Source organism: Dromiciops gliroides, chromosome 4 (assembly GCF_019393635.1).
Source record: "Dromiciops gliroides isolate mDroGli1 chromosome 4, mDroGli1.pri, whole genome shotgun sequence".
NCBI classification, from domain to species: domain Eukaryota; kingdom Metazoa; phylum Chordata; class Mammalia; order Microbiotheria; family Microbiotheriidae; genus Dromiciops; species Dromiciops gliroides.
Window position 1 is genome coordinate 31,520,454 of NC_057864.1, and position 27,414 is coordinate 31,547,867.

General features: G+C 46.2%; 1 protein-coding gene across 1 annotated transcript; it reads right to left on the bottom strand.

The window, feature by feature from the left end:
* FAAH (fatty acid amide hydrolase) lies at window positions 1–27,414 on the bottom strand. The gene is made up of 15 exons (XM_044003080.1): window positions 27,199–27,414; window positions 11,676–11,789; window positions 11,263–11,412; window positions 10,532–10,665; window positions 9,594–9,800; window positions 8,285–8,325; window positions 7,921–8,045; window positions 6,000–6,125; window positions 4,898–4,995; window positions 4,374–4,473; window positions 4,108–4,151; window positions 3,421–3,460; window positions 2,881–2,989; window positions 1,961–2,106; window positions 1–129 (listed from the first exon to the last, which is right to left on the bottom strand). Exons 1-15 carry the CDS (start codon window positions 27,412–27,414, stop codon window positions 1–3), a joined length of 1,779 nt encoding a protein of 592 aa, XP_043859015.1.

Genomic DNA, 27,414 nt, shown 5'->3' on the forward strand with positions numbered 1-27,414 from the left:
TCATTTGCTTCCTGGCTTCCCGTGGACCAAGGTTTCCACCTCCTTCATAAAGCGCAGGCATAGCTCTTCTCGAAATGGCAGAGACACGCACTGCACCGCGATGGGAAGGCCCACAGATCCAGAGATCACCTGCAGAACAGAAATCTTCCTGAAGTTCTCAGGCTGGCTGCATACTCCCAGGCCCCCTCAGTTCCAATCCCTGTATCTCACAGACTCTCAGCCCTGGAAGGACCTTCAGAGGTCACTCAAGACATTTTCTTAGTGTCTGTCCTGCTGATTCTGTGAATTAGTCCTCTAGATTCTTCTTCCTTTTGTCTAACTGAAGCCAAATTTCCATCACCAAATTTGTGAATAGAGAGGTCACTCGATTTGGAGACAGGAGGACCTGAGTTTGAATCCTGCCTCAGACACTTACTAGCTGTATGAACCTGGACAAGTCACTTCACCACTGTCTGGCTCAGTTTTCTTATCTGCAAAATGGGGATAATAATGGCACCTACCTCCCAGGATTGTCATGAGGACCAAATGAGGCAATGATTATAAAGCATTTATCACAATGCCTGCCCCATAGTAAGTGCCACATAAATGTTAGCTATTTCTTCTTCTTGTTTTGTTTTATTTTTAATTTTTAGTGAGGCAATTGGGGTTAAGTGACTTGCCCAGGGTCACACAGCTAGTAAGTGTTAAGTGTCTGAAGCCGGATTTGAACTCAGGTACTCCTGACTCCAGGGCCAATGCTCTATCCACTGCGCCACCTAGCTGCCCCTTCTTCTTCTTCTTCTTCTTCTTCTTCTTCTTATTATTATTATTATTATTAGCCAGTACTTCATCTCTCTCTGTCTCACTTTCCTCATCTATAAATAGGGATAATAAATGCATCTCCCTCACAGGGTCATTGTGAAGACCAAATGAAAGAGCATCATAATGTTTGGTTAGCTGTCCTTATTACCTCCAAGGGTCAAGCCAGAATGTGTCCTTCTTTCTAGGACCCGAGTTCAAATCTGACATTTTCATTATCTGTCAAGTCACTTAACCTACGTTTGCCTTGGTTTCCTCAACTATACAATGGGAATGATCATAGTAGCACCGACATCCTGGGGTTCTTTCAAGGGCTAAATGGGATAATAATTGTAAAGTTTTTAGCCTAGTGCCTGGCACATAGTAGGTGCTATAGAAATGCTTATTTTCTCCCCCTTCTCAAATCCATAACCTCCCCTAGAAGGTGAAAAAGGGACAGGAGCTGATTCTTGTCATATAATACAATGTCAGGGCGACATAGGGTGAGTCCTGCCTCAGCAAGTAGGTGACTGACCTTGGGCAAGTCATTTTGACTCTGTGCCTTAGCTTACTCATCTCATATGTGTGTGTATATATGTATATGTATATATATATATATGTATATATATATGTGTGTGCTTTATGTATGTGTGTATAGATGTATATATATATAGTATATGTATGTATATATGGTATATGTATGTGTATATAGTATATGTATATATATACACAGTGTATGTATATATAGTATATGTGTGTATGTATACAGTATATGTATGTATATATAGTATATGTATATATATATGTATATATGTGTATATATATATATATATAAATGGCAGTTGTTAGTAGGAATATTAAATTATAACCCACACCAGAAAAAACAGCAAAGCTCTCAATTTCCCAATCAGGCTATTGCAGACCTTCCATATATACTGTAAGCATTAGCCTAGCAAAGTGGTGGCTGGGCCTGGCTCACCACTGGGAGATTCCTATTCATAGTAACTTGTGGTGATAATAAGAGCTGCCTTTTAATATGCTCTTTATACCTGAAGCCCCTCTTGTTCACCCCCTTCATGCTTGGGTGTGTGGCCCTGGGCACCGAGTCGTATGATCTGGGCTCCTAGGGATGGCCGGCTAGGGTGCACTAGTCAGATAGCGAGGGGCCAGAAGGGCAGCTCACCTTCTTGAAGGCTTTGTCCATACTGTCTCCGTAGTAGCCACGGTATGAAGCCAGCTCTTCCTCGTCTTGTGCTGTCACTGTGCCCACCGGCACGACGCCGACTGGGAAGTTCAAGGTATTGAAGAGAGTCGTGTAGGAGATGGAGTCTGGATCGCCAAGACAGGAGAGATTCAGGGAGGATCCCGGATCTCCAAGGGCCTATCTCCTCCATCCTACCCCAAACCCTCCCCTGGTCAGGTCCATCTCCACTCTAGGGAGCAGAAGGATCTGGAAGCTCAGGGAGCCAGGTCTTCCACTCAACAGAAGATGGAGTCCTGGCAAAAATAACCCCAGACAATAAAATCATCTCAAAGTCATTTCTACGGGACTGGGTCTTGGACTGGACAGGTCCACAGATGTTCTGGAATGGATTTCTCTCCAAATGAACATGCTCAGGAAAGATCTGACTTGGAAGAAATGAGTCACCTCATGGTGTGTTGTGCTAGGAAAGCAACGGTAATATCATTTAGGAGAACAAGGCAAAGCACCAGCCTCCATACAGTGGTGCTCCCCCCTCTACTTCTCTTGGCTTCCTGCCTTTCTGGTTGATACTCAGGTTGAGGATAACCTTTGCTTATGGACCTCTAGGGAGGGGTAACTCACTGCTTCCCCAGGCTACCTTTGAATATTTCTCATAGGGAGATAGCCCTTCCTTCATGGAGCCTAAATTTTTCTCTTTGGAGCTATCCTCAATTCACATTAGGAAGAGTAGTTTAGAATTGGGTTTAGGGTTGGCCAAAGGGGTAAGGTTAGCATCACAGACACAGAAGTTGAGGAAGTCTTGGCCCACCAACTCAGATCAATCCTTGCCTCTACCACATCTCCCTTCCCTGGGTGTTAGTCAAGTGCAAGTGAGCTGGTCAGCCTCTTGGCCTTCCTACCTCCAGCTTTGCTGGTTGTCCCTTTGTCAAAGGCAGGACAGAGAGCTGGATACAGCAGCACATCCAGATTCTGATCTCTCCAATTGGACATAACCTCCTTCTGATAATCCTAAGAATATGGAGAGAGAGCAGCTCAGGGGAGGGCTGCTCGCTGACTCAAGTCAGACCCTAGAAGGAGCTCTCAGTCCACCATAACCAGGTAGGGAGTAGGGTCTCTCAGAGGATGAAAAGGTCAAATGGCTCTGGCATGGGAAGTCTGCAGCCTGGTGGTGGGGGCAGAGCCAAGACTGGCTCTGCAGGTCCTGAATAAGAGTGAGAAGGAGTCCCTAGGACTCTCCCCTCACACAAACTTCTAGGCTCCCTGCCTTCTTGGACTAGAGCATCCCCAAGGACATGGACTGAGGATTCTGCTCCAACTAGGGGCTTCTCAAGAGCTGAGGACATGGCTCTCCTGTGTGTTGGGGATGGAGGGCTGGGGTCCTCTTCCTCCCCCAAACCCTCTCTTGAAGCCTCCCCTGGGGTCTGCCCTGGTTCAGCTACCTCCACAGCCACATGTTGCTCCCAGAGATTCTTGGGTGTCCTGGGAAAGAATAAGATGCAATGTCTGAGGTCACATGGTGCCTCTCACACCTTCCCCTTGCCCTACCAGCCAAGGACAAAGGTGTCGCCTGGTCCTTCAGGGAGGACCTGCCAGTCCTGGAAGTGCCTTGCCAAATTCAGACTCCCCACAGGCTTCATTCCCTCTTAAAAAGGTGAAAATGGTCTAGATGTCACATCCTGCATGTCCCCTCTGAAGTATCTGTACCAGTCTTGGGTGCCTTCCCTACCCCCAGGATGCCTGCCGGAGTCCATTCAGATCCCATCACTGTCCATGGAGACCTTAAAGAGAGTTGAGTTCCCACCCTGGACACCCTGATCATGAAATTCTGGGCAGCATAGCTCTTTGCACCAATCCCCCTCCAAGAATGTGAGCCCACATTCTAGGGCACTCTCTCTACCACTCTGTATGACCCCCATACTTTGCCCAAGGCTATGTACAGTCCCTTTGTTAATAAATGTCTAATGAGTGAACCCTAGCTATGGACCTTCTATACCAATCCCATCAAAACTCAGTCTGCACGCCAATTCACACACTGATCACAAGCCTAGTCCTACCCCCAACACTATTGCCAGTGAGTATCACCTCTACCCAGGGCTCCAGGAGGGTGGGAGGGGCCACACACTTACCCCACCCCTCTTAAAGCATTTATATTGGCTGCTGCCCTCGGCTCCTATGGAGGAGAAGAATCAATCAATATCAGTCTTCGTTCTGAGATCCTATGGCCCTCTCTAGGGTGCTATCTTCTCATTGAATCTCCGTGTCTCCAGTGAGCCTCCATCCCCTTCACTAAGCTGCCATCCCTTTCACTGAGCCTCCATCTCCTCTCTGAGCCCCATCCCCCTTTCTGAGCCCCCATCCCTCTGAGCCTCCGCCCTCTTTTCTCCAGACTTACCACAGGCCTCAGGACCAGGGAGAGGAACCACTTGATGAAATCTGGGAGGCGGAGAAAGGAGATCGTAGATGAAATGACTGGATCTATGATGTCCCCAAAGCTGGCCAACAGAGAGAAGGAGCCATCAGGGCTTCTCCTATGTCCCTGCCTTGTCCATCCTCCCACCCCCAGCCCAGTAACTGCTCCGGGACTTCCAAGCTCCTTTAACAGCCTGGAAGGGAATCTCATGCAGCGGGAGGGTTGGCAGTTGGCCCCAAGGAAGGTCTTCCCACTCATGAGGATCATCAGAGGAACAGGAAGATGTGTCCCGAGGTGGAGGCCACGGCATCCATCTGCACATCTGGGGGAGAGGGTGGGGCCGAGCTCCTTGACAAGGCCCCACAGTGAGTCGATCTGGTTTCCTGTCTTCACCTCCAGGATCCAGCCTTGGCCTTGCCTGCTGGCTTAGTGTTGAGACTTGGGGCTTCCCTGGAGCACTTATTCACCCACCAATACATCCTCACCATTCTTGAAATGCAACTCACAGTTTTTCTAGAAGTCCTTCACCCCCATCAGCATAGAGCCCTCTCACATATAAGTCCGCCATCACATAATCAATTCGAGAGACAGAGAAGGGAATGATCTAGTTGGGAGAGAGAGAAGACAGACAATTTGGACACAGGTCAGGTCTACTTTCCCCGGAAGAGTCCACCTCCCCCCAGGGGCTCAGCCTTGCCTTGCAATGCCCTAGCTCTTCACACTGTCCTTCAAGGCCTTCTTCCCTCTATGCCTCATCTTCCTCTCTAGCCTCTTTTACGCCTGACCCACCTCCCAAATATAACACTCAGGCCAAACTGGACAGTCCAGCATCCCTTCAATAACTGCTACCTCCCTCTATTCACCTCCATAACCCTGCCAGTCATTCTCAATTTGGTTGCTGTTTCATCGTCCCTAATCATGCAATCTCTTCTCCACCACCCTGTTCCTAACTGAAATCTATACCTGGATTGCCCACTATCCCATTTCCCCCAGTTATCTCCTATGTGTGCATGGGGGTGGGCAATGGAGAAAGTCTAGGGTGCTCAACTCGATGACAAGCTGGATTGCTTCTTCCTCTAGATCTTCCTACAGCTTGCGTCATGGAGGGGCATTTGGCAGGCTCAGAGCAGATGGACAGAACTGAAATGGAGCTTAGAGAGGGCTGGGGGCCAGGCTCAGCCCATGGCTTTATTGGGAGCCAGAGGAGAGAGCTACCAAGCTGCCTTTCCCATGAGCCCTCCGGGTTTCTCCTCCAAGGCCTTCTGGGAATCTGAGTCACTGGAGAGATGGTGGGGTCATCATTTCCTACCAGAGAAACCCAACCCACTTTGGGAATCAGCCCATCAGGCAAGGACTGGCTGAACAATAACGATCCTATCCACTGATACTTCTGAAGGCTTTAAGTCTTGTAAAGGGCCTCCTTGTTTGAGTCTCACAACAGCCCAAGAGCAGACTTATTATCCCCACTTTGCAGATGACAAAATTGAGGTTCAGAGAAATGTAGTGATTGGCCTGGGGCCACACAGCTGATAAGTTTCTAATCTCTCCTGACTTAGCTTGCTCCCCACTGTAGCCCACTGCCCCTCTCACGCCAGCTGCACAGGTTACCTGGTGTCCAGCATCCTGGAGCTTCTTGGAGACCTCCCGGATGGCCCGAACCATGCTGGGGGATGGCTGTGAGAAGCCGTCTGTCTCCACATAACCAATGCGGAGCGGCTGGGTGCTGGAGTATACCTGGGGGAAAGGAGGGAAGCTAGGGGCTCCCCATATTCTCCCACCCTCACTTTTCCTCCCCAAACTCCTCCATGGTCTCAAGTTCCCATAGCCCCATTGATCCTACGGGCTCTCTAGCATGATAGACAGACAGGTATTGATAGGCTGAGTAATTAATGAGAGGTGACAGAACAATCAATGGTCATGGATAAGGAAGGACAGATGAGGAGAGACAGCAAATGCGATGACAAGTGATGGATTGATCAGGTGGTTAGGGATGAAGGCAGGCGATTGATCTGCTGGGGTCTGAGGACAAGAGATGGGCAGAGAACATGGAACATAAACTCTTGGAGTTGGAAGAGGCCTTAGACGTGGGCAAGGAAGTCTCCCCCTACCCAGCACCATTTTACAGAGGATAAAATCAAGGCCCAGAGAGGTAAAGGAACACATGGCAAAGCATAGCCCAGAGCTCTGCCCTTCTCTGTTCGGGACCAGGGCCTGGCTTGGGACCACAAGGCAAGCGCTACAGAGGCTGTCAATCCAAGGGACTGTCCCAGGTACCCCGTGAGTGTAGGACCAAGGCCAAGAGTAGGAACAGCCAGGCTCCCCATGGGTCTGAGCAGCTAGACCCAGAGCAAAAAGCCTTCCCACACAATCAGCTTCTTTTCTATAGCACCTGAAAAAATGTAAACCCAGAGGATTCTCCCAGAATAATCTTTTGCACATGTTGATCTGGCCATGCCCCTTCTCTGCTCAAAAATCTTTAATATCTCCCTAATGCTTATTGAGTCAAGTCCAGTTCCCTGTAGTGGGCATCCAAGGCCTTCCATGAGCTGACCTTTCCAGTCTTGTCACATCTCACTCCTTTCCATATCATCTTTGCCTCAGTCAAGTTGTGCAACTCTGTCCTTCCATAGATGCTGTATGTTTCCACTTCCCAGTCTTTGTTCAGGCTGTTTCCAATGCCTGTCATGTCATTCCTACCCCTCTTTGAATTCTTCAGTAGCCTACAAGACCCAACTTGAATGCCTCCTCCTTCAGTAAGCCTTCCAGATATCCCTCTGACCTCATCCAGAACATTGCCTCTTCTTGGTACACTCTGGACTATTACCTTTATGTATTTGTCCTAATCACCTTCTAGACCAAGGGCTCCTTGGCATCTCCCCCAGCCTAGCTCAGGGCTTATACACAGGAGGCCTTCAGATGAAGGCTGGATAACTTACAATTGAAGATGGTTTAGGTCTGACCAGATGCCTCTGAGGTCCCCACCCATTCTGGGAGAGTGAATTTGGGAGGGATTAGGGAAGGAAGGAGGGAAGGAAGGAAGGAAGGAAGGAAGGAAGGAAGGAAGGAAGGAAGGAAGGAAGGAAGGAAGGAAGGAAGGAAAGAAGGAAGGAAGGAAGGAAGGAAGGATAGAAGGAAGGGAGGAAGGAAGGAAGGAAGGAAGGAAGGAAGGAAGGAAGGAAGGAAGGAAGGAAGGAAGGAAGGAAGGAAGGAAGGAAGGAAGGAAGGAAGGAAGGATATTAGGTGGCCATTAATGACGATGAGCAAGAGGAGTGGAGACTTTTTTCAAAGAGCTAGTCCTACGCAGCTTCCTCCTTCACCCCGGCTCTGCCAAGTAGACTCCATGGGAAGAAGGGAGTAGAACTCTGTCCATTAGACCACTAGGGAAGTTGGACCCAGGGAGACTCAGCCACTGCCTGAGCTCACAGAGAAGATCAGCAGTGGATCTAGGAACTGAACCCTGGACTCCTGCCCCAGAACGACATAACCTTCATAGCCTTCTCCTTCCCCACCATCCTCCACTCCTGCTCACCTCCTCCCTGAAGGGCATGGGTGGCACCATGGGGTCCAGTTGGAACATGTATTCTGACAGCAGCACCTGGAAGATCAGGGCCAGGCTGTCCACATCTCGCCCTATGGGGCCGGCCATGCTGGTCACTGGAATTGAATGAGGGAAAGATGGGGAAAGAATGTGAATGCTCCCTTAGCTCCCACCAAGAAAAGAATAACTACTCACAGCAAGGGAAATGAGTCTAAATAGCAAGAAGGACTTCCCAGGAGTCCTGCACCAGAATCTGGGGTGGGAGGTATGATGGGTGAGAGAGGTCAGATTGAATTGATCAGCAAGCTAGGTTAGGTGCTGAAGTGATAGGCTAAGAGAAGTAGGGCAGGCTTACCTGACTTTTTCCCCTTTATAGATGAGTTGATACCGTTGTAACTATAAATTAGAACGTGTAAGGTTAGAGGTGGGAGCATGGAGCAGTAACTTATACCCCTGCTGCCCTCACCTGGATTGACAGCTGGCCCCAATGCAATCCATACCAATATCTCTGTGACCCTGGACAGGCTCAGTAAAGCAGTAAAGGCCACCAGTCTGCCCTCAAAATGTAGTGAATACCCCAAATGTAGAGTGAGCAGGAGTAGGTGTGGAGAGTCAGAGAAGGGGATCAATGGAAGAATGGAGAATGTTTAATCTGGAGAAGAGGAACACTGAAGTGAAAGCATGGGAAGGGCTGTCCTGTGGAAGAGAGAGGAGCTTTGTCCTCGGCCTCAGGAAGCCATAACCAGCAGCACTGAGCGGGGAGGGAGGAAGAGGGAAAGATGCTTGGACTCCGCTCTGGCACATCATTTCCAATCATTAGAACTGTCCACCAGGAGAACTTATGTATTATTATTATTATTATTATTATAATATATATAATGTATAAGATACATAAGGATACATAAGATGCAATGGACTCACCCAAAAAGAAAGTAGTGAGCTTTTCCTTCTTCTTGGAGGTCTTCAAGCAGAGGCTGGCTAGCCACTTGTCAAGGAGGATGAAGAGGAAATTCTTGTTGAGGCTCAGAACTAGATGTCACTGAGGTCCCTTGTAGCTCTGAGGATCAATGATTCATTCTATGGTCCCTGACATATAGCTAGCAAGCCTCCACTTGAAGACTCCCCGAATGGACTGATTTGTAAAGAAGGAAAAGGAGGAGGAGGGGGAAGGAAAGAAGAAGAGGAAGAAGAAACAAGCAGTGAAAGTTGGCACTTCCCTTCCCAGAAGTAATGAGGCAGCTATTTGTCAACCTGATAACAATGATAAAGAAGCTGGTTGTTCTTTTCCTAGGGAACCTATTCAGGTTGTGGCAGAGAATCTTGAAGACTTGTCAGAACAGATATCTATTACCTATATCCAATGATTGATGTGGACACAAATGACATTTCCAGGAGGCATCTAGAAAGCATTACTAAAGTTTATAAAGTCTTGGAAAAGAAATGGAAAATCTTAGGGGCATAGGAATTGTTTCCATCACTGATTTCTTTGAAGGCAAGGACTGCAAAAGAGAAATGAACTTGGGAAGTGAACAGCTGGTTAAGAAGATGGTGCCTGAAAATAGAATTTGGGTTTCTGAACCACAGTTTAAAATGTAGAATGGGAGGCAGCTAGGTGGCGCAGTGGAGAGGAAGGAGGAAGACTCATGTCCCAACCAGCACTTCACCTGAAGCGGAAGCCAGTGGGTTTGATGCCATAAGTGCCACAGAAGGCAGAGGGGACACGGATGCTTCCACCCGTGTCGGTGCCAAAGCCGATGATTGAACCACCAGAAGCCACCAGGGCACCCTCTCCTCCACTGGAGCCTCCTGTGGTTTTTTTGGGGTTCTGGGGGTGCAGGGTCTCGCCAAAGATCGGGTTGCTGCAATCAATGCTGCAGAGGGAAGCAGAGAGACACAGATCTCCTCTATACCCTCCTTTGCCTCCCTACACCCGAGTCACCCCAGAATCAGCACTATTTTGGTCTTCAAGGTTCTTTGGGGTTACTCCTGGGGCTTCCCATCTCTTCCAGGTGTGGAGTTTGGGCTACATAAAGGGAACCAACTTAGTTCCTTAGAAGTAGGAACCACAATAGAAAATTTTATGGGTCCTAGACTGTGAGAGTGGGGGGGGGAACCAACCTTAGAAAAGACAACATTAAAACAGTATTGAGGGGGCGGCTAGGTGGCGCAGTGGATAAAGCACTGGCCCTGGATTCAGGAGGACCTGAGTTCAAATCTGGCCTCAGACACTTGACACTTACTAGCTGTGTGACCCTGGGAAAGTCACTTCACCCCCATTGCCCAGCCAAAAAAACAAAACAAAACAAAACAAAACAAAAAAACAGTATTGAGCTTAGAACCTAAAGCATTCAACCATAGTTATAGATGTGACATAAAGCAATAAAATAGATTGTTGAGCAGGAAGGGATCTCAAATACACAACAAACTTGTTAGTATGCAGAATAAAGGAATGCTAGGATACTTTCACAGCTAAAAATGACTTCAGAACCATGGAGTTCAACCCTTTCCTTTGGGCCAATGGGGATGTGAAGGCCCAGAGTGAGGCCTCTTGCCTCCCAGGTCAGCAACTGCCACCCTCCCCATCTCTCCCTGTACTCCAGACCTGAGCATGGTCTGGGGGATGTTGGTCTTGACAAAGGGCACTGCTCCTTGGCTCTTCAGGACCTTCACTATGACAGCATCTTCCTCTGCAGGCTTCTGCAGGTAATAGGCCATGCCACAGGTAGAATCATGGCCCTGCAGAGAAGGGAGAAAAACAACAATCTGGCTGATTCTGCCCTCCAGAGACCCATGGGCTTCTCATCACCCTCCCCCCAACTCTTCTGGAGCCCTGTGGCCCATGCAAATGACACATACATGTTCATGACAATATGCACCTCAAGCCCATAGTCGTTTTCCCCCCAATGGCCTCAAAGGGCATGCCCCTCCCTCTCTTCTCTCTCTCTGTCTCTGTCTGTCTGTCTGTCTGTCTCTCTCACACACACACACACAGACACACACACAGTCACTCACTCATACTTCTGCCCATGGGATCACATTTTCACATACCTACAGGACTCTTACTTCCTCCATTCATTGAAAAGCCTCAGGTGTTTCACACCTCCCCTGGCTCTCATTCCTCTCCTCTTCCTCCTTTATGGGGACATCTCTTCTTTTTTTTTTTTTGTGGGGCAATGAGGGTAAAGTGACTTGCCCAGGGTCACACAGCTAGTAAGTGTCAAGTGTCTGAGGCTGGATTTGAACTCAGGTCCTCCTGCATCCAGGGCTGGTGTTTTATCCACTGTGCCACCTAGCTGCCCCCTGGGCATACCCCTTCTGATGGTAGGGGCTCACCTTGTAATCATAGGGGTCTTTGAGGCTCACAGGCACCCCATAGAGTAGTCCCCGCTTCTCCTTGGGCTGTTTTTTCAGTTCCTGCAACCGAGCCTCACAATCTTCCAGATAGTCTGTCAGGCAGTTCACCTCATTGTGCACCTTCAAGGCCTGAGCTCAGAGGGAAGGAGAGACAGCTGTGAAGTGGGCAGAGAACTCCAGGGTGGCCTTCCCGGGCTTTTCTTCAGGGGCCTCACCCAAAATACAGAGGTAACTGCCCCCTCCCCAGCAGCTCCCAAGATTTAGACTGAGCTTATGGACCCTGTGCCCTGCATTTGGGCTCTGACTATCCAGGCATCCAGTGGGAGGGTGGGATTGCTGAGGTGATCTGGGGGATTCACTCTGACCTTCTTACGGCCCGGAAGGCCCCTCACCTTTTCCATGTAAACACAGAGGACACTCTCCGGGCTCAGGAAGCCCTGGCGTAGCTGGTGGGCCAGCTCTCTGAGGGACAGGGAGAAGATGTGCTCTGGGTCCAGTTCAGGTACCTGGAGACAGGGAGAGATAGAGACAGACAGAGACAGAGACAGAGAAGAGAGAAGGGAAGAGAGGGGAGGGGAGGAGAAGGAGAAGGGAGGAGAGAGAGAGAAGAGACAGAGACAGATGATCGGGAAATGAGAAAAACAAAAGGAAGCATGATTTGAGCTTCATGTGGGCAGGGATTTGGTGAAGATGAAGTCAACTTAATTAAATTCAATCAGCCTGTGGATAAAAACCTGTGGGTGAAAAATACAGCAGGGCACTAGCCAATGATTCTAGTCCTTAAGACCATGTGCACAGGGCTCAGCCAAAGCGATCTGTACCTGCACTTTGGAATATGTGAAGACAGTCTGTAACTGGTCTACTAACCATGTGATAAAGAGTCAGATGGCTGATTGGCCATGGGACAGAGACGAGGTGCATTCAAAGGCATTAATTTACCAAAGGCAAGAGGTGAATGGCTCTTCATTCCTGATATTTGTGCTCAAGTGAAGAAGCAAGGACTAAGCCCTCGGTGGGATGAGGAGCCTCAAGCCTTTCTCTTACCCTCCCCTCCTCCCAGAGCAATGTAGTCCATGAGCACATGGTTCTGTTGTTTCTGTCTGTTTTGACCATTTTTTCTGGCTTGAAGGTGAAGGAGACTGGATATGGTTATGCTCTTGTGAATGTCAACAGTCATGAGAGCAAGCCACCAAAAGCCTGGAAGTCCATGCCTGGATTGGCTGGGGCAAATGCTATGGAGGAACACTGTTGTATGAGACCACTCTCCCTAGGACCTTATGTGGTATTGGAGAGAGTGTGCCCCAAGGTGTTGGGGGAAAATATTTCTAACTTCTGTTCTTGCTATATCTTTGAAGTAATTATCCCTTTAGAAAAGTTAATTGATTAAGAGAGCATGGAATCGTTTATCTGTCAGATTTATGAGCAGAGGAAGAACTTAAGACCAGAGAAGATAAAGAGCAAAACAAAATGTAAAATAGATAATTTTGATTACATAAAATTAAAAACTTTTTGCACAAATAAAACTAATGTAACCAAGATCACAAGGAAAGCAGAAAACTGGGAATTTTGAAACAAATATCTCCGATAAAGGCCTCATTTCTCAATTATATAGAGAACCGAGTCAAATTTATAAAAATACAAGTGTTTCCCCAATTGATAAATGATCAAAGCATTTGAACAAGCAGTTTTCAGACAAAGAAATCAGTTATCTATAATGATAAGAAAAAATGCTTTAGATCACTATTGATCAGAGAAATACAAATTAAAACAACTCTGAGGTATCACCTCACACCTATCACAGTGGCAAATATAACAAAAACAGAAAATACTGGATGTTGGAAGGGATGGGAAAGCTGGGACATTAATCCACCGTTGGTGGAGTTGTGAAAAGATCCAACCATTTTGGAGAGCAATTTGGAACTATGTCCAAAGGGCTATAGAACTGTGCATACCCTTTGATCCAGCAATACCACTACTAGGTTTATATCCCAAAGACATCCCCCAAAAGAGAAAAAGACCTATTTGTGCTTTTTGTTTTGTTTTTACTTTTTTATTTTTATTGTTTAAATAATAAAAGTATTTTATTATTTTCCAGTTACATGTAAAGACAGTTTTCAACATTTGTTTTCATGGGATTTTTAGTTCCAAATTTTTCTCCCTCCCTTCCCTCCCCCCTCCCCAAGACAGAAAGCAATCTGATATAGATTATATATGTACATCACATTAAACATATTTCTACGTTAGGAAAAAGACCTATTTGTACAAAAATATTTATAGTAGCTCTTCTTGTGGTGGCTAAGAATTGGAAATGAAAGGAATGCCCATCAATTGGGGAATGACTAAACAAACTATGGTATATGATGGTGATGGATTATTGATTGTGCTATAAGAAATGACAAGCAGGATAATTTCAGAAAGGCCTGGAAAGATTTGTATGAACTGATGTATAGTGAAGTGAGCAAAACCAAGAGAAAGTTGTGCACAGAGACAGCAATATTGTTTGATGAAATGTGAATGACTTAACTATTCTCAACTATATAATGATCCAAGACAATCCCAAAGGACTATTGATGAAACGTACTATCCATCTCCAAAGAAAAACTGATATTGGTGGAACACAGACTGAAGCATGCTATTTTTCACTTTCTTTTATTTTTTCTTTTATTCAAGGTTTCTTGTACAAAATAACTAATATGGTAATGTTTTATATAATTACACATGCATTACCCATATATGATTGTTTCCTGCCTTAGGTAGGGGGGAGGGGAGGAAGGGAAGGAAGGATAAAAATTGGAACTCAAAACTATAAATAAAAATATTTATTATTAAAAAATAAAAACTAATTGATGCTAATTGGTTGAAGGAAATGGGAGTGTTATAGAATTGGGGGTGTTAATCACTGATGATTAACAATGGTAAGAACACACGGCAATGGAGGCTTAAAAAAAGTCTCTCCTAACCTCTTGGGGTACCCCTAGAACTCTGAGAGAGTAGTGAAACTGATCTTGTTGTGGGAGACTGAGTCCAGAGTCTCTTTTATAGAGATAGATAGATAGATAGATAGATAGATAGATAGATAGATAGATAGATAGATAGATAGATAGATCAAACTTCTTATTTCTTAAATAAACATTTTATTAATGAAAGGGGCAGAAAAAATTTATGTGAGAAACACATGAAAAGCATCTTAGCACCTAAGTAACTTCTAATTCTAAGATTACCCCTAAACACAGACAATTCTGAGAGGACTGTGATGAAAACAAGCACTAAAAGAGAAAAATACTAATTGTAGAGATATCTAGAGGGCATTTTTTTTCCAGAAGCTAATTTTAATAAGACTATTTTCAGGACTTTGAAGGTTATTTCTGGGAAACTGTGTCAAAGAAATGCTTTGAAAATATTGTAAAATAAAAATGTGTGTCCTATCTGACAGAAATATAGATTTAGGGTTTCTCAACCTAAGTTAGAGATGAGTCACTACACATTAGGAGGCACTGACTTGAGGCATGAGCAGCCAGATGAAAATCAAAATCAGAAGACCAGGAGTCAGTAATCAAGAAAGCTGAGGGCAGGAAAGAGATTTGAGAACCCCATGAAAGAAGCTGCTTATAAAAGTTCAGGAATCAGAAGAGAGAAAACAACACAGAAAGTGCTAGAAAGTGAGATCACCTAACTAGAGGTTCTGCCATTAATGTAGGGAGATGATCTGATTGGAAGAAATCTCTGCTGTTTTAAAGAGCTAACTGGAAGAAAAGAGAATCCTCTACTATGGATGAAGAAACATCTGGGGAAATGTTGCCTTGCACTCTAGCGTTACCAATAGCTTGTGAGAGAAGAAAACCCTTAAAGGCTTGCCTACATAGCTCTTAACTTCCTTCTGGGGTTCAAGGTGGGAAAACCCCTCAAAGCTTCAAGCAAAAACTCATCTGCTTTGCAAATTCCAGTATTAATGGAAACCAGTGTAATGTTGCTCAGCACCTAGCCAAGAGGGAACACCCTGGGTAACCCTGAAGAGCCTAGGCTTAATGCTGATGATTGGTTAAAAGAATTTAACGTGACTTCAGTCTCTGTCCAGCAAGAGAGTTAGAGCAGGTGAGAAGCAGCTTCATTCAGTGGGAAAGCAAAAAGACTCAGAAGAGGAATGGTCTAACTCAGCAGAAATAAAAAAAGAAAAGTTCTGCCCTCGAAGGGTTTACATTCTTTTAGGGGAAGACAACACATAAAAGGAAGCTGGATACTGGGGGAGGGAGGGAAGAGGCAAGGTATCCAAAAGGGGGAATTGTAGAGAAATTCTGGGAAATTAGGAATGGAATCTGGAGAAGCACAAAGACATGGCTGACTTGGGCATTTCCCTTAAGATAGAGTTTCTTTTTTCTTTTGGCAGGGCAATGAGGATTAAGTGACTTGCCCAGGGTCACATGGCTAGTAAGTGTCAAGTGTCTGAGGCCAGATTTGAACTCAGGTCCTCCTGAATCCGAGGTCGGTGCTTTATCCACTGTGCCACCTACCTGCCCCCTAAGATAGAGGTTCTGGAAGGAACTAGTCAATAATAGGAAGGGGCAATAGGGGCAGAGAGTACTTCCAGTGTGAGAAATCGGGGGGTGGAATAAACTCCCAGAGTGAAGAGTCAGTGGTGTCATTGTGACTCATTTGTATAAAAGAGAAGCACATTGGTGGGAGCTTAGGAGCAACAGGTATGCTTATAGGCATATGGCTCCTCCCATACCAGGGTTACCCTGAGAACCCTAAAAGTGACCTCTATTCTATTCCTAACCCAAACCTGCCAGAAGGAAAGGATAGAGCGAGTGAACCAGCCAGAGAAAGCAGAGGGGTAGAGGTGCTATGTTGCCCTGCCAAGGCCTCTATACTCACTCTACACACACACACACACACACACACACACACAAAGTCTCTCTCTGTGTATATATAATACAATGTATTTTGTCCATCTATAAATATGTGCTTGTGTATATACACATATGTACATACATATGTAACATCTGACTGCATGTCTTAATTTGGACAACAAACATTCTTCATCTACCTGTTTATTCCTACGTGGATGGTCAAGCCCATCTCTTGGGTGGTAACAAATCTCTTCCAGGAGACTCTGACATGTTCCGGGGCTTGATGCAATCAACAGACCACTATCTCCGAACTTAAGGAACTCAAAATCTATAGGGACTTACAATCACTGCTGGATGTCCTCCATCACAATGGCCAACACCTTTGGTAAGCATGATGTAGGAGGCCAAAAACGGTTAGCAGAAAAACCTAAGGTCCAAGCTCTAATTCAGATCTGAGCTCTAAAAGGGATTCAGACCCCAGTGAATGGATAACTTACAAGTCAAGATGCTAGGTTCTCTTACCCATAGTAATCAGTACCCACAACGGGAACATAAAGGGGCAGTCATATAACAATGATAAAAAGACAGGTTATAGACATTTAGACCAGAAATAAATGATAAATGAAGATGTTTTGAGACTAAGCATGGGAACCAGAAAGAGACAAGCACAGAAAAGGCCAAATTTGTCCCCAGATTCACCTTATGACGTGTAAACCCCCAAAACACACCTCCATGGAAAAAGGTACCCGCCTCAGGGGTTGGCTTAGGACCCCAGGAACTCCAAATTAGGACAGGCCCTCCCCTGTACCTCCCTAAGGTGGAGATTATTATAATGAGACCGATAATCAATTTATCCATACTAGAAATATAACTATCTTTTCTTTCCCTATTCGAGAGATACCTTTCCACTTTTCTGGTTCTCTCCCTGTGTTCACTGTGTTTATTGCAATAAAACTTGGGAAACTGAGTCTTGTAATTCTTTTGGGACGACTCACGAGCAATTTGACTCTAATTACAACCCACATCAAGCAGATATCTCCCTGTTGTGTGCCTCACCTGATGTTTATGATCTGAAGGGAGTTGAATGAGGTTATTTTGCTGTTAAGTCTTCCAAGGAATCTTGAATGGCATCCATGTATGGATAGGGGACACCTTTTTGGAGGAGAGACTTTAAGGTTGCCTTTTCTTCTGCTGAATTTAATTCTCTTTCATAATAAACTACAGTGAGAGCTTGTATTTGCTAGATCTTTCAGTTAATTGAGTGATAGTAAAGATGGTTTGGGGGATGTCATTAATGAGAATCTGCTTGTTCCTTACTAATACCCTCATTGAGGAAGTCCCCACTGGTTCATTTCTTAGAAGACTCACCCACATAACATGCATGCATATAAGTAAATTTAAAAATAGATACAAAGGTTATTTCAGTGGGGAGGTAGAGGGAAGTAGTAACAACCAGGGGAATTAGGGAAGAATTCATGTAGGGTGTAGCAATTGAACTGAGCATTAAAGGTAGCTAGAAATTCCAAAGAGGGGAGATGAGGAGAGAAAATATGCCAGGCTTGGAGGATAGCTGTGAACAGACACAGAGATGGAAGAATGAAAGGAAAGAAGGAATGAGAGTAAATCAATAAATGCATGAAGAAATGGAAAGACCACAAAATTTGGAGTAACAGGTTTTGGGTTCAAGTTTGAGTTCTGCTACTTATTACCCCTTGAGAAGAAGGAGGAGGAGAAGGAGGAAGAGGAGGAGGAATAAAAAATAATAATGAAAGACATTTATGGAGTGCTTTAAAAGTTTGCAATGAGGTGACCTATGAGTTATATATTTTCTTTTTTCTTTCTTTCTTTCTTTCTTTCTTTCTTTCTTTCTTTCTTTCTTTCTTTCTTTCTTTCTTTCTTTCTTTCTTTCTTTCTTTCTTTCTTTTTTGTGGGGTAATGGGGGTTAAGTGACTTGCCCAGGGTCACACAGCTAGTAAGTGTCAAGTGTCTGAGGCTGGATTTGAACTCAGGTCCGCCTGAATCCAGGGCCAGTGCTTTATCCACTGTGTCACCTATCTGCCCCCTATATTTTCTATTAGTGTTAGTTTCTCAGTTTTGTATATGAAGAAACTAATGACATAGAAGAAAAATTACTTGCTATGAATACATAGCTGGTATGTATCAGCAATGACAGGATCTGAATCCATGTTTCTTGATTCCAGATTCAATACTCTATTCCTCTACCCCTCTGGGTCTTAATTTTCTAACCTATAAAATTAGGAGGTTGGACTTTGTGATCTCTAAGGTGCCTCCAGCTCTAAATATATTATCCTATGAATTAATAAATTAGTGAATAAATAAATTGTTTGTGAATGAAAGAGGAAAGAGAAGATGGGAATAATTATAAGGTTTAGACATGGTAATGACTGATAAAACCTAATTGGACAAATGTATAACTCCAGAGGGAGACTTTTCTACTCCCAAAATGCATAAAGATCAACTGTTCTCACCGAGTTCACTACAATTTTATCTTATACAACCTCAACTGGGTTTTCACTGCTGCTCAGTAATCCTACTGTATACCTCTTATCAACTTACTATCCCACTCTCCATAGCAGTGGCTCTTCCAAAGCCACATTTTTTTTCATCCCTCCTCAAATATCCCATGGCTCCCTTCTCCCACCCTCTTAGCTGAGAACTTTGTCTCATATCTTATAAAAAGAAAAATTGAGGCCATTTGCCATAAGCTCCCTCTTCCTTCCCGTCTCCTCATGTTAGTCATATGCCTTCTGCCACTCTCTTCCTTTACCTCTGTCTCACATGACAAGGTCACTTTACTCCTGGCCAAAGCTGGCTTCTCGACCTGCCAAATGATCCCATTGCACCCCATCTTCTCCAGCAGATTGCATCTCTGTCATCCCTACTCTATCACTTATCTTCAATCTCTCCTTGTCTACTGGATCCTTCTCTACTGTCTTCAAACATTTCCATTTCTCCCCCATCCTAAAAAAAAAGAAAAGAAAAGAAAAGAAAAAGAAAACCCTCACTTGATCCTTCCATTCCAGTTAATTATTATCCTGTATCTCTTCTGCCCTTTGTGGCTAAACTCCTTGAAAAGGAGTCTACAACTGGTGCCTCCCATTTCTCTCCTCTCACTGTCTTCTTAACCCCTTACAATCTGGCTTCTAACTTTATCATTCCACCAGAATAGCTCTCTCCAAAGTTACCAATGATTTCTTTGTTGCCAAATTCAAGGGGCTTTTTCTCCATACTCATTCTCCTTGACTCTCTACAATCTTTGACACTATCAAGGACAATCCATTTCTCCCAGTCAGTCCCTCAGACTCACAACCTAGGAGTCATCCTGGACTCCTCGCTAACTCCCAGTCCCAACATCCAAGCTGTTGCCAAGAGCTGTCAATTTCACTTCTGCAGCATCTCTCCAATATGCCCCCTCCTCTCCTCTGACACTGCCCCTCTCTGGTGCCCTCATCACCTCACACCTAGACTATTGCACGAGCTGCTAGTGGGTCTACCTGCCTCAAGTCCCTCCCTAATCCACTCCATCTTTCATTCAGCCACAAAAGTGATTTTCCTAAAGTGCAAGTCTGATCATGTTGCTCCCCTACTCAATAAACTCCAGGGGATTAAACAAAATTCTCCATCCTGCAAAACCCTTAATAACCTAATCCTACTCCTTTTCTAGTCTTCTTACACCTTATATGGGGCAGCTAGGTGGTGCAGTGGATACAGCACTGGCCCTGGAGTCATGAGGACCTGAGTTCAAATCTCATCTCAGACACTTACTAGTTATGTGACCCTGGGCAAGTCACTTAACCCCAATTGCCTTAAACATCTGGGGCCAACACCAGTCATCCTGATCTATATCATGCCACTGGACCCAGATGGTTCTGGGGGAGAGGGTGAGGTTGGTGAACTTGTACAGCATCTCCCTCACTTAAATCCAATTCAGTGCAAGTCATGACATCTGTCATGGTCCTCTTCAACAACCTTATACTCCTTCCTATATTATATCTTCCCTCTTCTAATTATTTCCTATTTATCTTTTCTATCATTTGTTTGTACTTATTTATTTGCTTGTTTTCTCCCTCACTAGACTATGAGCTCCTTGAGGGCAAGGACTGGCTTTTGCATTTCTTTGCATACCCAGCATTTAGCTCAGTGCCTGGCAAGTGGCAGGTGCTTAATGAATGTTTAGTGATTGACTGGAAGGTCAGTAGAGTTGTTATAACAATTCAAATCTTTCATTCTAGAATAATCTAGAATTCTACAATGAGGTCCCATTGATGGGTGGGTCTTGTTTTGCTTTGCTTTGTTTGGCTCAGACTTGACATTTCCTTATAATGGGAAATTCCCCTTACCAAAGAAAGCTGGTCTCTGCTCATCCAGTTTACAGGTTAGGGAGTTACCTAGGGCACTGAGCCAGCCCAACAACAGTGGCTGGCATCTATGGTGCTTTGAGCTTTGTAAAACACTTCGCATGCCATCTCCTTGGACCTTCACAACAACTCTTTGAGGAGGATGCTGTTATTTTACAGATGAAGAAACCGAGGCAGAAGATGATGACTAGACAAGAGCCCCATAGCCATTAAGTGTCAGAGGCAAGATTCAAACTCAGGTCTTCCTGACTCCAGGTCCATCGCTCTAGCCACTGTATTCATAAGAGACGGCATTTACAGAGCACTTGAAAGTTTGCAAAACACTTTACAAATATTTTATCATCTGATCCTCACAACAACCATGGGAGGCAGGTGCTATATTAACTCCTTTTTACAGATCAGGAAACTGAAGCAAACAGGGTTAAGTGACTTGCCCAGGGTCACACAGTTGGTAAGTATCTGAAGCCAGATTTGAACCCAGGAAAATGAGTTTTCCTGACTCCAGGCCTGATACTGTATCCACTGAGTCACCTAGCTGCCCCTGCTGAGGATACAGTGAATTTCAGCTGCCTCGGAAGAGAATACTATATGGACATGTTATTCATTTGTTATTATTATTTTTAAAGAAAAGCTGGTTTCTTGGCCCTGTCCTGGGTATTCACTTGTTGAGCGATGCCTCAAACAAAACTAAAAGCGTTTGCCTTCATAAGTGACTCACAGGTACCATCTGCTAAGATCTAAGACTGAGCGAGGTTAGTGTCTCTTTAGCTACCTAGGCCCACACCATCTAGGAATCCCTCTGGATGCCGAATAGCAGAAACTGATGGAGTTAGAGCCATAGCAGGGGGACACATAATGGGGGTAGGGGGAGGGGAGAGACCTTGGATGTGTTTCAACAAGGAAACACTCCATGCTCCTTGAAGAAACTAAGGGGGGAATGTGGTAAAATAATAGAATTTGGCAGATGCCCAGGGGTTGACTTGATTGATTCAGTGATGCTTGAATTGGGTGTGAATGAGAAACCACTAAGTACCCACTTAAGGTGATTAGATCTTGAGCCACACCTGTCCTGCCCTGTTAAACCTTGTCTAATTTGGCCGACCCTGAGGAGGCCAAGAGGCCAGAGGCTTTGTCATCTACAGAGGACCAGTCTCAGCCACACCACTTGAAGGACCTCCCCTTTTGGGGGAGGGAGAAAAAAGTAAAAAAGGGACCCCAACAGGAAGTAGGGGGCTCTCTGGCCTTGGAGGAGCTTTCAGAGCAGACTGGAGACTGGCTGCATACAAATTACAGACCCCTGGTGGTGAGTTCATAAAACCCTGCTCTTTGAATTAGCTGAGCTGAATGTGAGTTTGGGTTTTGAGACAGCCTTTGCTAGAGCCAGGGAGATTATCCATTTTCCTTTTTCTCTATTCCCTTGTCCTTGACTTTTTTTTTTTGAGAGGCAATGGGGGTTAAGTGACTTGCCCAGGGTCACACAGCTAGTTAAGTGTCAAGTGTCTGAGGCCGGCTTTGAACTCGGGTCCTCCTGAATCCAGGGCCAGTGCTTTATCCACTGCTCCACCTAGCTGCCCCCTGTCCTTGACTTTTAATAAAACCTGATTTATTTGTGGAAAAGAGGCCGTGAAGCTCCTTTCTTATTGGCCTGGGAGAAATAACTAAAAAGGGCAGTTCGGAGGGGAGGAAGCTTTGAACCTAGAGGTCCCTCATTATTTTCTGAACCCCAACATTACGGCGAGCCACCCAATGAACTCTCCCCATATTAAATTTGACCCTTACAGATGGAAACCAAAAGATCTGAGTTCTAGTCTTTGCTTTGCCACTGAATTGCTGTGTGACTGTGGGCAAGTCCCTTTCCCTCTCTGAGCTTTTTTCCACCTCTAAAAAGGAGGGGAGTTGACTATAAAGTCTCTAAAGTTCTCCTAACTCTGATCTATGATTCTAAGAGAAACAGGTAAGGAAGGAGTTGGTCTGTTAATGTGACATCTCTGGTCCCTAGAGAAGGAAGGAGGTAGGTGACCCGGGACGCAGTAGCAGAGGGAGTACCTTTTGTCCCCATTTTCATCTCCATCTCCATCTCCCTCCCAAGGGTCACAAAATGTAAAGTTAGAATGAATCCCAGAAACTATTCAGTCCTACCCTGCCAGCCCTCCCCGAAGTGTTACTGAGGCAGAAACTGAGGCCCAGGAAAGGAAAGTGATCTGTCCAAGGTCACACAGCTAGTTTCAATGATGGGATTTGAACCCAGTCCCTGCAACTTTTTTCTGTTCCTTCTACATGAATACTAGGGAATCCTCTGCATGGCTTATCCTGGGACCAGTCTCCTCCAATGCTTGCAGCTCTCAGTTAGGGACTTCCTTACCTCTTGAGTTTCCTCTATCCAATAACCCTTGCTCTCTCACTGGTCCTTAGAGATAAGTCCTATCTTTCCAGACAGACCAGGAGGCCAGGCCAGACCTAAGCCTCACTCTTCCCCTTCCTCCTATCTCCTTGTGGTATAGGACTAGGCACCCAGAGTAGGGGTGGGGGGAGGGAGAGAAGATCCAGCTAAAAGCTTAATGGGGTAAGCCCCAGGGGACACGGCTCGACTTCTGGCACTACAAGAGCAGGACCTGACAATGTGCTTTCCTCCCAACAGGCCTAGGAGGTAGGTCATGTGAGGATTGTTCATCCCACTTTACAGATGAGAAACCTGAGGCTGGGAGTGGAAAAGAGACTTAAACCTCTGGCTCCCCAGACTCTGTCACCATCACACCCACCCCAAATCCCCAACCCCACTGTGCAGCTTGACATAGGCCTGTGTCATCTCATTTGACCTTGGCAGGTTGGTGCCAGATCCTCATTTTCCAGATAAGACAACTGAGGTTCGGAGTTCGGGTCACAGCCATTAGGGGTCACAGACAGAATGCAAGCCCAGGCTCCCCTCACTGCCCCCCCCGCCCCAGTCTTCTCTTTCACATACATTCACAATCACACACACACACACACACACACACACACACACACACACACACACACGAATGTGCAAAAACATACTCCCTACAACAACCTCATTAGGCCTGTCTGGCCTTCTCCAATCCTGGTGGGAACAGCCCAGTCTCTCCAGGCAGATTGATTTATCCAACTAATTAGCCCCAATTAATATTAATACACATTCTTCTCCCAGGCCGTCAGAGCCTGACAGCAGGGCCTGGCTGCAATCAATCTCCCCATCACTGGCATCCTGGTGACGCTACCGGCTGGGACAGCAGCACGGGGCTGGAAACAGCCCGACCTTTCTGGCCTGGGGCTCCCTGGGCCCCCGCACTGTTCTGTCTGGGTCAGGGCCCTCTGGGATGCCCCACCTCCGGGGACATGGAGCTGGTTATAAATGATGGCCACAGGCCTGGGGGCTGCTGGGCTCAGGGGTTCTGTTGTTTTCTCTCTTTCCTATAGTGGGCCTTTAACACAGTAGGAGGAATCGGAGGTAGACCTAGTGAGGACCTCCCAAAGAGCAAGGGCAGCTTTCAGAAGGACCATGACCTCAGAAAGGAAAAGGAGAAGGGAGCAGGGAACACAGGCACTACCTGTTTGAAGGGCTGTCCCAACAACCAGCTTTTAGGCTGCAGGGCAGAACCGGGAGCAGTGATGGGGGTGGGAGGAAGGAAGCCAAGTCAGGGGGACCATCAGGAGAAACTTCCCCAAAATGAGAAATGGCCAGAGGTTTCCAAGCAGAAGTTGGAGAAATCAGTCTGATGGGAGAGACCGGGCTGTTCCCACCAGGGTTGGAGCAGGCTGGAGGAGTCCTTGTTGGGGGATGTCTTGGGGGGATTCTCATACAGGTATAGTTTAGCCCATGGACTTTTCAGATCACTTCTAGCTCTGAGATCCTGTGAATGTGATTCCAATAACCCAGCCCAGCTGAATGTTCACATCTACCTTGGCCCAGGGGAGAAAATCATGTAGTAGAAAGAAACCTGGGTTTGGAGTCAGAAGATCTGGGTTCAAAACTTGACTTTGCCATTTAATACTGGTATGGCCATGACAAATCACTTCCCTTTCTGGGCCTCAGCATCCTCATCTGTAAGATTAGGAGAGTGAACGTGATGCCCTCCCAATGCTCTAAATCCAGTGTTAAAGCCTGGGCCTCCTAGGGACTTCTCATGATTAACCAAAGCCAGGACTCTGAAAATGACACTCTCCTGCTCTGAGATCTTCATTGGCTCCCACTGACTCAGGACAAGGACAAGTCCTTCCATCTGCCTCCAGCCTGATCTCCCACTATTTGTTCATTAACTACTCCCCTTACATGCCCTCTGCCTCAGCCAGGCTGACTCTTTACCATCCTTTTGTTATGGGAGGATTATGGGCCCCAGTTACCCCAGAACTTGTCTGAGGAGGTCAAGGAACTTTTTCCTTGAAACCCCAGGAGTTTTCCCCTGAGCTTGAGCTCAACCAAAGACAGACACATCCAAAAGAGATAAGCAGCACCTGAAGGAATTGAGCAAATTCCAGGACCACCACCCTACATTCCAGTCCTCCTTACCACCTGGATGAGGTAATCCTGATAGGTGTGGCTGCACCAGGAGAGGGCACAGAAACTGCCCACCAGCAGGCTGCTGGGACCCACCAGAATGGAGTTAACGCCCATCACCAGATTGCCCACGACCCATCATCAAACTACCCCAACCCACCACCAGACAACTTCCGACCCATCATCTAATAAGGGACATTTTACCCATGCTATCTTAGCCCTATAAAAGGACACTCCCCAAGCTAGTCCGGGAGGAAGCATTTTTCAAACTTTCCTCCTGGCCAGTTTCTCTTGTACCCCAATAAACCTGTTCTTTTATTCCTAAATAGGACTTGCATGAGAGTGTAATTCTTTACAAAGGAATCCTAAGGACCCATGTGCTTTCTCCCCATATCACTTTGTACATTCATCTCTCCCTCCAAGTCTTTATTCAAACCCGCTGCCCCCGGACTCCAAAGAACTTTCCTCTTCCCCGACTACTGGTGGCACAGTGGTCAGAACTCTGAGCCCAGGGTCAGGAAGACCTGAGTTAAAATCTGACCTGACACTAGCTCTGTGACCCTGGGCAATTTCTGCCTGCTTTAGTTTCCTTGGTAAATGAGGATGATAATAACACTTTCATCCCAGGGTTGTGTGGGCCCACTTAAAACCGTAGCTACCTGAAAGCCTTGTTCCTGCCAAAGGACGCGTTCTCCGGGCTCTGACATCAGCATGACTGTGCCAGACCACCCTCAAATCCAGTGAGCCTATAGATTTGAGTGATGCTAGCCAATGAGCTTTGAGCAGTTTGTATGGGCGGGCTCTGCTCCTGCCCTCAGAGAGCTTGCACAGACAATCGATTTTTTCAAGCGGGAACTTGGTAAGAACGGACTCAGCCCCTGGGGTTCCCCATTTTCTCTCTTCTCTCTCTTCGATTTCCGAGCTAGGCTTTCCTATCTTTCAGAGCCATGTGCGCTCTCTGTACTAATGTTTAATATACTTTAATAAATGCTTAATGCCCCAAACTGGTGTGGTAGCCTCCAAGTAACAAATATATGATAAACCCCAACTAGTTTTCCCTACACTTGGGACAGAAATAGGGTGACCACGTATAGTTTTCTTGCCACAGTTGTGAAAATCCAATGAGATTATATTTGTAAAGTACTTAGCACAGGGCCTGGCATGTAGTAGGTGCTTAATAAAATTTTTTTCTTTCCTTCTTTCTGACTATTAGAGGAACTCCAGAAGTCCCCAGACTTTCGGAACCCCTTGAGGGCAGGGCTGAGGCTGCTCCCTCTCTGTCCCTCCTGGACTCAGCACTTCAAGGACAGGGCTGTGTCTGTTCCTCCTCCTCCCCCAACCCCTTCTACCACACACATGCTGACAGGGCACATAAATACAGGAAAAAGGGGATCCCAGTGAAGGCTCAAGGTGGGGAGGGGAAGTGAGGAAATGACCTTTCGAAAGCCAATTCTTGCCTGCCCCTGTCCCCCAGGGTAACTAGGACCCACCAAAAAGCAGAGTGAGGTTATTGCTTCTGACTCCTCCCTGAGGACAAACAGACACTCTAGACTGGATTTCAAGGGTCAAACCAGGGTGAGGCAGCCCTGTGCTAGTGGCCAGCACCTGTACTGACTCACTGTGGGACCTTCAGTAAGTCCCTCCCCCTCTGGCTAATAATATGGGCCCTGCCCTGGGGCAACAGCATCCTTGTGGTCACCATCCAATGAGGATGATGAGTGTCAATTATCACCTCTTAAGTTCTTATAAAAACTCTACAGAGGAGAAAGTGTGATGAAAGAGCCTTGAGTCAGAAGACCTGGGACTGGAACCTTGGACCACTCCCCTTTCCCCTCAGCTTCAGTTTCCTCCTCAGTAAGAAGAGAGGAGTCAAACTATTTGCCCCTCCTCCTTCAGGAGGCCTCCGTGAAGAAAAAGGTTTTGTCAGTGATTAAAATACTAGAGAAATGGGAGCTGGGCATTGTCCTCTCTGTGGACAAAACCTACTTGGGGACCCCTACCCCCTCTTTGTGCCAAAGCTTCCCCCCTGCACCCCCAGCTGACCCTGAAGCTTGGAAGGGTCCTGTGCTTGGATGACAGAATTGTTCAAAGTAGAGTCTGCCTTCCAGGTCCCCTGCCAGTCTCTGGGCAGGGGGCAGTGGAGTCGTGCCTAGGTGAGACTGCCAAAGAGATTTACCTGTTGCTTTAGTCTTTCTATTGCAGCCTCCATCTTCTTCAGGGCCACCTCCCGCCTCTTCTGGGCCTCTTTGATCTTGGCCCGGGCCCGGGCCTCCGCCGCCCATTTCCGAAGCAGACAAGTAGCGACTGCAATGACCAGCAGGGCCAAAAAGAAGGACAACAGGAACTGGACCAATTTCTGGAGAGCCTCCGAGAGCCCTTCCTGGTGGTACAT

What these genes read in the sequence shown, in the direction of transcription:
- FAAH (XM_044003080.1), bottom strand. Translation starts at nt 27,414, where the DNA reads ATGTACCACCAGGAAGGGCTCTCGGAGGCTCTCCAGAAATTGGTCCAG. An exon ending in TATAAAGGGGAAAAAGTCAG is followed by an intron (nt 8,046 to 8,284) that starts GTAAGCCTGCCC and finishes ATTCAATTCCAG; the next exon opens with TGACCAGCATGGCCGGCCCC. An exon ending in AGCAACATGTGGCTGTGGAG is followed by an intron (nt 2,990 to 3,420) that starts GTAGCTGAACCA and finishes CCATATTCTTAG; the next exon opens with GATTATCAGAAGGAGGTTAT.